This window comes from Palaemon carinicauda, chromosome 10 (genome assembly GCF_036898095.1).
Source record: "Palaemon carinicauda isolate YSFRI2023 chromosome 10, ASM3689809v2, whole genome shotgun sequence".
Classification (NCBI taxonomy): Eukaryota; Metazoa; Arthropoda; class Malacostraca; order Decapoda; family Palaemonidae; genus Palaemon; species Palaemon carinicauda.
The window spans coordinates 66558055-66572130 of NC_090734.1; the positions used below are offsets into that span (position 1 = coordinate 66558055).

The 14076-nt window shown below is 36.4% G+C and overlaps 1 protein-coding gene across 2 annotated transcripts in view; it reads right to left on the reverse strand.

Moving 5' to 3' along the window:
* Window positions 1–12578, reverse strand: part of LOC137648410 (serine protease 33-like) — a 33494-nt gene extending 20916 nt beyond the window's left edge. Inside the window, exons 1-6 of one of the 2 annotated variants that reach the window (XM_068381333.1) lie at window positions 12520–12578; window positions 11721–11751; window positions 11333–11463; window positions 10930–11036; window positions 4550–4692; window positions 3212–3380 (exon numbers count right to left, since the gene is read on the reverse strand). In XM_068381333.1, coding sequence (XP_068237434.1) covers window positions 3212–3380; window positions 4550–4692; window positions 10930–11036; window positions 11333–11463; window positions 11721–11751; window positions 12520–12528 — 590 coding nt within the window. In that variant the 5' untranslated portion in view covers window positions 12529–12578. Of the gene's footprint in view, window positions 1–3211; window positions 3381–4549; window positions 4693–10929; window positions 11037–11332; window positions 11464–11720; window positions 11752–12319; window positions 12495–12519 lie in introns of those variants that run through there. The other variant, XM_068381334.1, reaches the window with a different exon arrangement.
* Between the last annotated feature and the right edge of the window lie 1498 nt (window positions 12579–14076).

Consider the following 14076-nt stretch of genomic DNA (forward strand, 5'->3'; position numbering starts at 1 on the left):
TTAACAATAAATCATTCTAAAAAAGGCAACAACGTCAAAACAGATATGTCATATATAAACTATTCACAAGGTCAAAAACAAATATGTCATATATAAACTATAAAAAGACTCATGTCCACCTGGTCAACAAAAAAGCATTTGCTCCAACTTTGAACTTTTGAAGTTCTACTGATTCAACTACCCGATTAGGAAGATCATTCCACATCTTGGTCACAGCTGAATAAAACTTCTGGAGTACTGCATAGTATTGAGCCTCAGGATGGAGAAGGCCTGGATATTAGAATTAACTGCTTGCCTAGTATTACGAACAGGATAGAATTGTCCAGGGAGATCTGAATGTAAAGGATGGTCAGAGTTATGAAAAATCTTATGCAACATGCATAATGAACTAATTGAACGACGGTGCCAGAGATTAATATCTAGATCAGGAATAAGAAATTGAATAGACCGTAAGTTTCTGTCCAACAAATTAAGATGAGAATCAGCAGCTGAATACCAGACTGGAGAACAATACTCAAAACAAGGTAGAATGAAAGAATTAAAACACTTCTTCAGAATAGATTGATCACCAAAAATCTTAAAAGACTTTCTCAATATGCCAATTTTTTGTGCAATTGAAGAAGACACAGACCTTAAATGTTTCTCAAAAGTAAATTTGCTGTCGAGAATCACACCTAAAATTTTAAAAGAATCATACAAATTTAAAGAAACATTATCAATACTGAGATCCGGATGTTGAGGAGCCACCATCCTTGACCTACTTACAATCATACTTTGAGTTTTGTTAGGATTCAACTTCATACCCCATAATTTGCACCATGCACTAATTTTAGCTAAATCTCTATTAAGGGATTCACCAACCCCAGATCTACATTCAGGGGATGGAATTGATGCAAAGAGAGTAGCATCATCTGCATATGCAACAAGCTTGTTTTCTAGGCCAAATCACATGTTATGTGTATATAGTATGAAAAGTAATGGGCCAAGAACACTTCCCTGTGGAACACCGGATATCACATTCCTATACTCACTATGGTGCCCGTCAACAACAACTCTTTGAGATCTATTACTTAAAAAATCAATAATAACGCTAAGAAGTGACCCACCCACTCCCAACTGTTTCAGTTTGAAAACAAGGGCCTCATGATTTACACGGTCAAAGGCAGCACTAAAATCAAGGCCAATCATGCGCACTTCCTGACCACACTCAATGGACTTCTGTACAGCATTAGAGATTGTAAGAAGGGCATCACATGCTCCAAGGCCTTTACGAAAACCAAATTGCAAACTAGGGAGTAGATGATTACCTTCAGCAAACCTATTAAGACGTTTTGCCAGAAGACGTTCAAAAACTTTAGATAATATGGGAGTTATGGAAATTGGGCGGTAATCAGTGGGACTTGAGCTACCACAAACACATTTACATAGAGGAGTAACATTACCCATTTTCCAACAAGTGCTAAATGCTCCTCCTCTTGCTAACTTACGCAAAATAACAGATAACTTTGGAGCTAAGAAATCTGCTGTCTTTATAAAAAACAAAGGAAAAATACCATTTGGGTCTATACCACCATAAGCCTCAAGGTCCATCAACAGAGCTTTAATCTCACGAGATCGAAAAGCTAAACTAGTTAGTTTAGCCTCAGGAAAACAGGAATGAGGAAGTTCAAGTTTTTCATTACTCTGTTTACTGTCAAAAACATCAGCCAAAATGGTTGCCTTTTCCTTTGGACAGTGAGTGACTGAGCCATCTGGTTTAAGTAAAGGAGGAACTGTTGCATCTACACCAAAGAGTGCAGATTTAAGGGTAGACCACCATTTATGTTCCTGAGTTGTACCAGAAAGGGTTTCTTTTATCGTTAAATTGTACTCCTTTTCAGTTGAGGCATAAACTCTCTGAGCAAAAGCTCGAAGCTGAGTGTAGTTGTTCCAGGTCAAATCTGATCTGTTACCCTTCCAAAGGTGATAGGCCTCCTGCTTCTCCAAATAAGCACGTCTACAATCATCACTGAACCACAGTTTGTCCTTCACTCGGTACCTTACCACACGAGAAGGGATACGCCTATCGATTATGTTGACTAGATTCTCATTCAAAGGGACAACAGAATCTACACTATTATATAATTGTGACCAATTCAAGCACAAAAGATCATGCAAAATCCCATTCCAGTCTGCTTGGGATTTCATATAAATCTCACAAGAATATGATATATCAGGGACAGGCTGCTCAGTCTTCACTAATAATGAAATCAAGGCATGATCAGATGTCCCGACTGGAGAACCAACCTTACTAGTTATAACGCCAGGGGAGTCAGTGTATACGAGGTCCAAGCAATTACCAGACCTGTGAGTAGCTTCATTTATTATTTGCTCACAGCCCGATTCAGAGGCAAAGTCTATATATATATATATATATATATATATATATATATATATATATATATATATATATATATGTATATATACATATATATATATATATATATATATATATATATATATATATGTATATATACATATATATATATATATATATATATATATATATATATATATATATATATATATATAGATAGATAGATAGATAGATAGATAGATAGATATATACATATGGCATATAAATTACGTGTGTGTGTGTGTATAAATACACACACCTACAGTACATACCATCATCAACATCATCATCAGCCATTACTGGACCATTGAAGGACAAAAGCTTCAGATTTGTCTAAGAACAGATTCCTGAATTCGACAGGAATATATACAGTGGATTTAAAATGAACATATTTCGCTCTTGATAGCTTGATTGGTAAACAGGTCAATGTTGGCATTGTTTCGGCTCAGAGGCATAAGTTCGAATCCTTGCTCAGTCAGAAGCATTGTGATAAAGGAGATTTTTTTTCCAACTGATATACATTTCTAAAGGTAGCAATCGATATCAAATGCCATTGTGGTTAATATATACAATGAATAAAAGCACGAGTATTAGCGATAGAGATTCAATATATATATATATATATATATATATATATATATATATATATATATATATATATATATATCTGTGTGTGTAATATATCACCTTGGAAATAAACTAGTAATTTAGAAACGAACTGGTGTAATAAATTGAACTATAAGAAAAGACAGATTGACAGACTATCTGTAGATTTTGTGTCTCTAAGCCTTTCTTGCAAGAGCCTCTTCGCATTACCTTTCAACACATGACGCTGACGTGAGGAGCCAGTCTTCGAAAATGACGGAGGCGCTGCAGAAGTGAACGTCTGTATTGACGTCAACGATGGCCGCCGCCCAAGGAAAACTGGTGTTCGATGATGATTTTGTTTTCTGGACCGATTCAGGTAAGTCACCCAACCCACAAACTGATGGAAAAAATTACAATTATAATATTTAATCTATGGGTAAGTAAACAAAGGAATCCTTGTATTTTCCTATAAGGATTACTTACATCAATGTTCGAGATGTTTTAGTTATAAGTTATAAACATAACGAAAAAATGTACTCAGTTGCTCTTGCTCCATGGGTCGAATTTTAAAACTTAGTTACGCCTACGCTAAGTGATTCTGGATATGACAGACTCTATGTTATTTTAAGTTCCGGGAATAAGGTTACTAAGCCTAAATGGGTTGTCTATGTAAACGTAGGTCATTTGTTTATTAGTCCTTTTCTTTACATAATTATGTACACTATTTGATTAAAATGGGGCACCCTTTGATCGTTATTTGATATGATGAAAGAAATAATGATAACGAGAAAGGTGTCTTAGTGGCAAAAGAACGTTCTCCCATAAAAAAAGCGATCCTTGTAAAATCTAAAGGCAAAGCCCTCTTGTTTCTTGTTTAAAAACTTCCCTTCCTTCTATTAGCTCAGAATATTCTTATGCAGTAATTTGGACCATATTTTTGTATCATTACTATTATTATCAGCAAAGCTACAACCCTGGTTGGAAATACAGGGTGTTATGAGCCCAAATGGCTCTAACAGGGAAAATGGGCCCGTGAGAAAAAGAAATAAGGATACACATTTAATTGAGTGCTTGAGTGTACCTTCAAGCAAGAGAGCTATGCCCCAAGACAGTGAAAGACCTTAGTACAGAATCTATGGCACTACCCAAGACTCGAGAACAATGTTTTAATTTTGGAGTGTCCTCCTAAAAGAGCTGCTTACCATAACTAAAAGTCTCTTCTACCCTTACCAAGTGGAAAGTAGCCACTGAACAACCATAGTCCAGTAGTTAACCCCTTGAGTGAAGAATTGTTTGGTTTTCTTTGTGTTGTCAGGTGTATGGAGAAAGAGGAGAATGTGTAAATAGGCCAGACTAGGTATGTGTGTAGGGAAAGGAAGGATGGGCAGTAACTATAGAGGGATCCAATGTGGTTCTATCTGGCCAGTCAAAGGACCCAATAATTCTCTAGCGGCGACTAGTCCTCTGGTCAACCTACTACCTGGCCTTTTAAAAATATTTCTAGTTACAGAGCAAAATCTTGTACCAGAATATGAAGGGGTGATAGTATAAATCTGATAATCTTACAACATTCCTCAGTGTTGCGGTTAACTCCCTCTACTTTACATCTGAATCCTCGGTAGTTGTCTCGGCCATTACTCTTGAACAGGATTTTCAGTCGTTTCAGATTAGGAGCTGTGATGTTGTTAGGAGGGTCAGACCCACAGTACCTGAAAGGAAGAAGAAATCTCTTTCATTTCGGAAATTATAATCTAAATTTAAGTAAGTAATAACTCAAGACAGAAACAACGTATTCAGATTAGATCATTATGTTGAGTCTGGGAGACTGGGTAGTCAAAAAAGTATATTTAGAAAGAACAATTGGAATTGATATAACTCAAATTATACAATGCTCCCTTAAAAAACTGCTGATTTGGCAAAATTTCAAATAAAACTCTATAAAACCGATCATGAGGTAATGGTTAATAGATACTGATTATTGCCTTCACGGAATATTTCTTTTTATCTTTTATAATAAAAGTACAATGAAATTTCGTAATTTACATTATTTTCGACATTATTCTATTACTAAAATACAGATGTGCACTTACAATGTTTTTCAAAAATATAAATCAAATCAATATAAATAGAAACCAATTAATGAAAATTATACAGTATACAACTTGTTTATATGATTTGCATTTCCATTATAAAGTTTATTGCACAAACGTCCTTAACTTATACAAACTAACGTTACATAATAAAGTAATTTTCTGAAAGAGAGGTTTTACATTTCTTTCTATATAATTTTATCTGATAAATCCATCAAAACATATACATCTCTATTATCAGAAATGTAGTATTTTGTAAATATCTTATTTAATGGAATGATTTCATAACTCCACAGATTTCAATACGTACAGTACAGTGGCTAGTTCACCTTGATGATTGCGTAATACCGACATGCACAGCTAACGAACATACGGGTCTTTTATTCTTGGTGTCAAAAGGAGAGAGTAGGTCACCCGCATTAGCTGACAAGCCGTTATGAATAATTGTAGACGGCCTGATTGCAAAGTGATAGTCACCCTCATCTCCCTTTTTAGTGAGGGGGGGGGGGGGCTACGTTTTCCCGTCGGTTTCAAATGTTAATTTTTGCCAACCGGTTGAAATGTCTTCTGGAAGCATTTAACTTACAAAAGAATGATGTCGCCCATTTTTAAAAACAAATTCTCATAACCTTTTTCTCAAGTTAAAATTTTGCCTAAAACCGTGATAAATAATTTGGTTATGTCAGCGCAAATACAAGTCAAACATCCAATATTATTGTTGAAATGCTACGTAATGATAAAACAATAACATTCTTTCAATATGTTAGACATTTTTTCTTCCAAAGGTAGTAGGTTGGCCGGGGCACCAGTCTCTCGTTGAGCTACTACCGCTATGTCCTTTGAATGGCCAGACTGAACGACATTTGGATCCATCTCTCTGGTTCCGGCACATTTTTCTTTTGCCTACACATGCACGGGATAGTCTGGCCGAGTCTTTCCACATTATCCTCTGTCCTCATACACTTGACAACCCTGAGATAACCAAACAATTCTTTCTCGTTCAAGGGGTTATCTGCTGCACTGTAATTGTTCAGTAGCTACTCTCCTCTTGGAAATGGTAGAAGAGACTCTTTAGCTGAGATAAGCAGCTCTTCTAGGAGAAAAACACTCCAAAATCAAAATATTGTTCTCTAGTCTTGGGTAGTGCCATAGCCTCTGTAACGTGGTCTTCCGCTATCTTTGGGGTAGAGTTCTCTTGCTTGAGGGTACACTCGGGCACACAATTCCAATTTATTTCTCTAACTCTTTTTTTCAAGCTTTCATAGATTATATGTGAAGGATTTATTTTAATGTTGTTACTGCCCTTAGAATATTTCATTCTAATTGTTCATTTCTCCTCTTGTAGTTTATTCACTTCCTTATTCAATTTCCTCAATGGGCTACTCTTCCTGTAGGCGTCCTTGGACTAATAGCATCCTGCTTTTCCATCTAGGGTATTAGCTTAGCAAGTAGTAGTAGTAGTAATAATAATAATAATAATAATAATAATTGTAATGTTTTAGTGCAGTTTTAGTCTTATTAAGATGAGAGATCCCCCTCCTCCATCCTCATCAATTCCCAAGAGTATCTGGCTAATATTAGTGCACACCTCCTCATCAGCTCCACACATGCAGATCTTTAAGCAGTTGAGGCCTTGAGATCAACAGGAACAATGGGATCTACAACTGATCTTATTGCACCCATATTTGAGGAGATGAGTAACTGTGGCTGGAGCTGGAGAATCCCTTGTCGGGGCTGACATTAGTTTATCCCCGTTCTTCCCTCCAACCATAGGTTGATGCTGGTGGTAGCTGAGGGTGGGGAATGTCATCTTGAGCTTTATGTAAGGCTCATGATGTTGGAGGCAGCTTTTGAGCTTCTAGTTGTTTCTTGGTGAAAAGCTTCTACCTGATATCACTAACATCCACCAAAGTTATAAGGCTCAGAGCTGGCAAACAAATATCTCAATGGCGCTTCCAGTGTCAACTTTAAGCTCCATAGAGGGTCCTTGTACAGCAATTGCAGTTATCACCTCCATGGAGCATCTGTTCAGTGCCTGCTAACGGTTTCAGGTAAATTGCTCGAAATCAGTTGCTCGGAAATAAAATGCTCGAAATCAATTGCTCGAAAAATTATTTCTCGAACTATCAATTCCTCGAAAGACAAAATGTTCGAAAGCCAATATTCTTTAAACTACTTGAAATCCGATTCATTGCTAGATACCTTTATGTTAGCCATTAATAACTTTATTTTCTAAACTTTATTTTTATTCCAATAAAAATACTTAAGAGTTAAAAACTATTGATAAGTACCATTATCTTAGCCGTTATGACTTTGTTTTCTAAACCTTATTTTTAGTTTTAGTTCCTTTTTCATAATTATTTATGTAAACATCGAACCATCAAGATGAATTCAAGTTTTGCAGAGAGCGAAAAAGGAAAGGTGCGAGGTGTGAGTGTACCTGGAAGCAGAAGAAAATACCGTGACTGCTTTCGAAGATTAGAATACATTGTATTCAGCTATGATGACACGGGAAATATTGAAGAATATTTAAGAAGTGTTGCTCATAATAATACATATTGATAGAGTAGCGAATAAATGAATTTTGTTTTCCTTTTAATTTTAAAGACAAATAAATTTATGACTTTTAGTAGCGAATAAATATTTTTTGCTTTTGCTTTTCAATTGTCAAGACATAGATAAATGAATTTTAGTTTGTATTATCGATATAACCAAACAATTGCTTTTATTTTGAAGCAATCTGTCTCTTTTTCCACTTCAATTGTTCGAAAACAAAATACTCGAAATCATTTGCTTTCGAGAAATCTATCTTTCGTGGAATTGACAGTTCGAGGAATAATTTTTCGAGCAATTGATTTCGAGAATTTTGTTTCGAGCAAATGATTTCGAGCATTTTGTTTCGAGCAATTGATTTCGCGCATCTTGTTTCGAGCAATTTACCGGACACCCCTGCTAACCTGTAAGCTTCCCTTTGCTGTCAAATCGGCCTGTTATGCCTGCTCCAGAGAAGGTATGAAGTCCTGGTATTTCTTCAGCATTTAAAACTGGCCCTTGTTATACTCTCTTCTAGTTCCACTCACCAAAGTCCAGAGGTGGCAGTGGATTGCAAAGACAAACACATCAGTGTCAGGTGATTGAATGTAATTTTCTGTTGTTCCTCCTCGAGCAGCATAAAGACTATGGAGAATAATACTTGTGTCAGCTTCTTCATGAGAGCTGCAGAGATGTTGAACATTCATAGAGTTTGAGAGCACCACCTGCCATGAAGTAGCTATTAAGACTGTGGGCCTACCATCAAAATGCTGGAACACTTTCTTTGCAAGATAAACCGTCAGTTCATCTTTGGATGTGATGCTAGACAAGAACTACTTTGCATACACCTTACCAACTGGTGTGTTATCAGTAACATGATAAGCAGTTGCTGGCCTCCTTCAGTGAAGTGGGAAGATTATAATGGTCAAAAACTAGATAGACCTCATAGTCGTAGCACTTACAGCTCAGTGTGGCTGTGAAGTAGTCAGCCCATTAAGCACATGGATTGACAGTAGGAGATTTGCCTATTGCCTGGACAACTGCCATTTAATCAATGCCCGTCACCTTCCTCGGTGATAAATAAAGCAATGTCAATAGTGACATCTGGCTGCAGGTCACCACCGGTTTCGTTTGGCAGCTAGGCTGACCAATGCCCTCTATGAGGTTGATCTTAAGGCATGAGCATGCAACAATCAACATGCAAGCAAATAATGACCTGTCATCCTTAAGCTCATTTACTTAATCGTGAAGTTTGTGCATCATTGACTTCCTTGCTACTTGTTGTCCTCACTGGTGCTGGCTGCACCTCGCTGGACATTTTGAACTTAGCATGAGAGATGATAATATCAATGGCACGAGCATCAACAGCCTTTTGTAATTGTTTCCTCGTACTGAATATACACACCTTATGAACTGTTTTTTACTCTCTTGCTGCAGAAGAAACACAGGCTGGCATTGAAAGATGCTGAATGTGTGAAGTGAGGAGTCTTGCTTTCAGCAGTCTGGTACCTTAGCGGCCGCTGCAGAGGAAGGTTGCCCAAATCACTTTTGATGATGCTGACTCTCTCCTTGTTGGCAGGCCTTCTGGTATCGTTTTAGGTGACCACTGTGACATGTTGACCGATAAGATTCTCCATACTAATTTGTTTTCTTTTCTTTCAGATCACTGGCAGTGTATCCTTGGAATTGTCTGCTGATCTGTGAATATTCAGCATCTCCATACTCTCCATTTTCATATAAAAACTGTAGGAAATTATAATATGCTTCCTCTGATGGTTCAAGCACTAGATTATGAATGGCTCCTGACACTGAATGCTAATCAGTTTATAGTTTTGGTTTCTTATTGGTGCTTGGCTCCATCGTGTGACTACTTATTGCAACACACCAAATTTAAGGACCTCCTTGGTGAATATAGATGTATATTTATTATTCTAAGGCCTTAACTATCATGTAAAAAATCAGATATGATTCAACATTGGTCATCTTCCGGAAAAGCAACGTGTTGGTTTGAGTCGATAGTGGAATAGGCGATGAAAAGCTTATAACAAAAGCTGTTTATTTTTCATACAGGTAAACAAGCATTCTGCAATGAATAAATTGGTAGTTCTGGATGAATATTTGCACATAAAAAAATTTAGTTAAACGGAAGTTAACATTCTGGTAATTCAGACTTTAAAATGAAACTTGCGTAAGGCAGTGTTTTTGGCCAAATTCAATTTTTCAACTTTGATGTTGACCTAAGATCACTAGAGCTTAATGAAAAAAAAATGGCTACATCATTTGTCCACTTCCCAACAATGCAAAGAACACATGCATAACAGTCGCAAACAATTAACATGCAATACCAACGGGATCCACAGTTTGTTACATTAGTGCCCACCACTAATATGAAAATTCCTCTCACGCACACAAGGAGGGAAAATAATTTGTTTCACCTTGAGGAACATTAAAATTGGTTTACCCAAAAAACGATCCAATTATTGGAAACACGTCAAAGTTTTCTAACAGAAGATTTAGAAAAACACGCTCTCTCTCTCTCTCTCTCTCTCTCTCTCTCTCTCTCTCTCTCTCTCTCTCTCTCTCTGTTCCCAATGTCTATAGTTTTCGAATTATAGAAATTACACAGAGAATTCTGTTGCTTGATATACGATCCCTTTTTTTGTTAACATCTGTTACTATATTTCCCGATTCAGCAATATTTTGTGATCAAATTTGCACGCCCTAAGATTCACGAGGCCTAAAGCCCTTGATATTGGGTTTTAATTTTGTATCACAGATGATTAATGAGATGTAAAAAAATAATATTTTGACCAAAATTCGGTGTTTCTGCCGAATTTCGCTTGGAACTGTAAAAGATGAAATTTGTAGTCTAATTCAACATTAAATTGTGCAATCATCCCATGATCTTCAACATGACTCTCTCTCTCTCTCTCTCTCTCTCTCTCTCTCTCTCTCTCTCTCTCTCTCTCTCTCTCTCTCTCTCTCTGATTATTTTGCCTCCCAGCAAACTTTCCATTCCGGTTACCTAACTCCTTTGAATTCAAGTGCTTACGAAATGAACTCTTTTTTGAGTTTAAGCCGATGCAAGTTCGAAACAGTTTCCATCCGTCAATGAAATCCTGTGATATTGACTTTGTATAGAATGTTCTTCCGATAATGCAGCTGAGCTGTATGTGATTAGCCTTGCATGTAAAATTGCCTACACCACGTGACAAGGAAACACGATAATGACGATATTAATTGAATTGATCAAAAGACTATATTGGCCATCTTCAGTTAACTTGAATCAGTTCTAATGAAAAGATTTTGTAGTCTCAGTCTTACCTTGTGTCCATAACTTCCAGATAATCGGGACATTTTCCAACATCGTTGATGTCTTGGACACTGAAAGTGTCACAGTTCAGTCTCATAATCACGCTTCTACTGACAGGCTAAAGTCAAAAGAGAAAAACGTGGATATAATCTTATACTAATATTACATTTTGGTGCCAAATTTAATTCATCGTCTGGACATTGATGCTAAACTATTCAAACTTTTAATAGTCCACTAACCTTTCAATTTACAACATTATACGAGGCAGAAACATCAATAAGATAGAATGAGCGCCAAAAGTCACATTAACTTTGAAAGAGGTGGCTAGAGGGCGTACAAACTAACTGATGGATGAAAATGACCACAAACAACACTAATTATAATTTCATAAAAGAACAGAGCGCCAGCACTAACCCTTAAAGACCAACCACATCTTGTGTTGTATTCGTAAGACGCCGGAAAATTGGGTGACATCAGAGTAAGAGAAGTTTTCCCTGAAACCGGAATTTTCCTAACTGGATAAGCACACTTCGGAGAGCTCTCATCTGGTCGTATCAAAGGTTATGGCAATTTTTTAGTTAAAATTAATAACAGTCAATATTTGATTGAAAATTGAGGAATTATTTTTCTATAATAATTCTTCCAACGATACAAATAAAAAATCTTCCCTTTTCATAAATGTATGTCTAACAAACATTCTAGGAGTACTAACCACTATTATATATCACATGTACTCGTACGTGCACAAAAAAAAAAAATAAATAAAAAAACACTCAAGGATAGAAAAGATTTTAATTCTTACCTCTTGTTTTAACGAGCGACTCCGTTGCTCCCTGTTGAAGAAAATGAACAGTCTTATTTATTATCGTATTATCTCGTTTCCCTTTCCTTCCCTTCCCACATTTCCGAATCCTTAAAACAAAACTAACAATTGTAATCAAATTGTAACATTTATTAAAAAGGTCTCCATATTTATGAGAAGTAAAGATGCTTTAGATTCCATCCACAATATTTAAGATTTTATTAGGGTTCTAAACTACTACACGATACTAGACTGGATATATGCTCAGAAGATAACTTATCGATCTGGAAGCCGCCTTTTTACGATGAACACTTGAATACTAAAGCACTTCTGCTTTTGCCTTAATTTTTCATTGAATAATAAAGAATAGTCACTAGTCCCCCACACCTAGATTAAATAAAAGCAGAGTTTCGGTAAAATCATTTAGAATCTAAAGGTTGTACAGTAACAGGTTTCTGCAAAATCATACAAACTCTCGGATCTACATGGTTTTCAAGGGGATAAGTTAAATGGTGGCAAAATTTTCAAATTTTCCAGCATTATCATTTAATTTAACGTTGAAAACACTAATCCAGATTCGTATCAATAATATACCGCACCATAAATAAAAGTCCTGAACGGCAGGTGGACTGTCACAGTTTGCACAGCTTTGAGGTGGACCGGCTTTAAATACACATTCCATATCTTATCGACTTCATTCACTCGTTTCTGGAGACTTAAAACAACTGTATTTTCATTAGAACTGGAGTGTGTGTTTGTGTGTGTGTGTGTGTGTGTGTGCGCGCGCGACGCTATTCACCGTAATCATTAAAGTGGCAAGAAGGCGCAGGAAAAATGGGCCATTAGAACGTTGGGAACTCATGGCGAATGAATTCGTTCATCCGATCGACCAATGTATATATATATACTTACTATCATAATGTATTCAGCAATACCCGCATGTGACTCAAGGCACTCTCTCCTGTAGGTTCAATACCTCATAACTCCAATTACCCCAAATGTTGGATAATCCCAAAGTTTTCTATTTTCTGTCATGCTCTGAATACTTATATATTTGTATATTTGCAGTACTTTGATTATCTATGTTACTATCGATTGCGTATTCTGAGCTTTTATTCTAGTCTTAAATTTGCTCATTTAATGATTCATTTATTTGTTTACATCTTCATCTTTTTTATTGTAGATGAGGTCACGCCTAAACCTTTAGTGGTAATTGCTGATTCCTATAATTGGGACTTTTGATCATGCTTAAGTTTCTGAAGTGGTTTAAAAGGTATATGTTACCTGTATAGTTTTATGTGATATTTATATCAAATCCCAAGCAGACTTGAATGGAACTTTTGGTGCTCTTTCACTCCTGAATTAATCTCAGTTGTATAAGGAAGTTGTCATATATTGATTCATTATCATTGTTTTACTATTGAATATAACAGAATTTGGTTCCTTATTTTATATGCTTATTATTTTACATTATTAATGATTGAATCCTCTTCCATAGATGCCAATACTTTTGTACCCTTGCGTCATCTATACTTTTGGGACTTTTATGATTCCTTATTTCGTAGTCTGCCGACCTGAGGTTCGCCAAAGGCCATTTTCTTTTGTGAGTTATTTTCTACTTAATAAAGTCAGTATTGACGATGACTTTGATTTTACGCTAACCCAACACCTCGGACATATAATAAAATGGCGATGAGGGAAGTCTGGATGCAGGATGTTGAATTTGTGAGTGGATTTCAAGACGCTAGTTTTCACCCAAAATGTGTGTGCCTTGTACGGGAGTCCAGACCAAAATTCCTAGGCTAGCGCCCTTGCATTTAGGCTACGCTTCTAGGCTATCTGGATGCCAATCTGTTTCCCAGGAATTATATCATTGTTTTGTGGAAGAATTGTGCCCTTGGATTTGGTAAGCTGTATTTTTCCCATGTTTTGAGGCTGGCTAGTAAACCTGCTTGCTGCCTAACCTGTTGGCCTAAACTTCCTAGCTTCGCTTTTACCTGTGGTTGGTTACATGAATTCAATGATATTTAGTTTTCTACGATGGCTTCGGGATCCCAAAGTAAGATGGATTCTTTTGATCCTAAAATGATCAAGCTAGATGTTTGGTTGTCTATGCTGCAAGCAGATTTTGATCACTATGGCATCGTGGAGGAGGTTAAGAGGAAAAATAGTCTACTTATTTCTTTAGGTACACAGACTTTCAGTGCTTTAGCTTCTCTCTGTGCACCTAAATTACCCCATGATGCATCTTTAAAATTTGATGATATTGTTACTCTTTTGAAAACCCATTTTATTGTGATATTGTCCTTTCACAGATCTTTGATGAAGTTTCAGCAAAGGAAGAAAAATCGTGGTG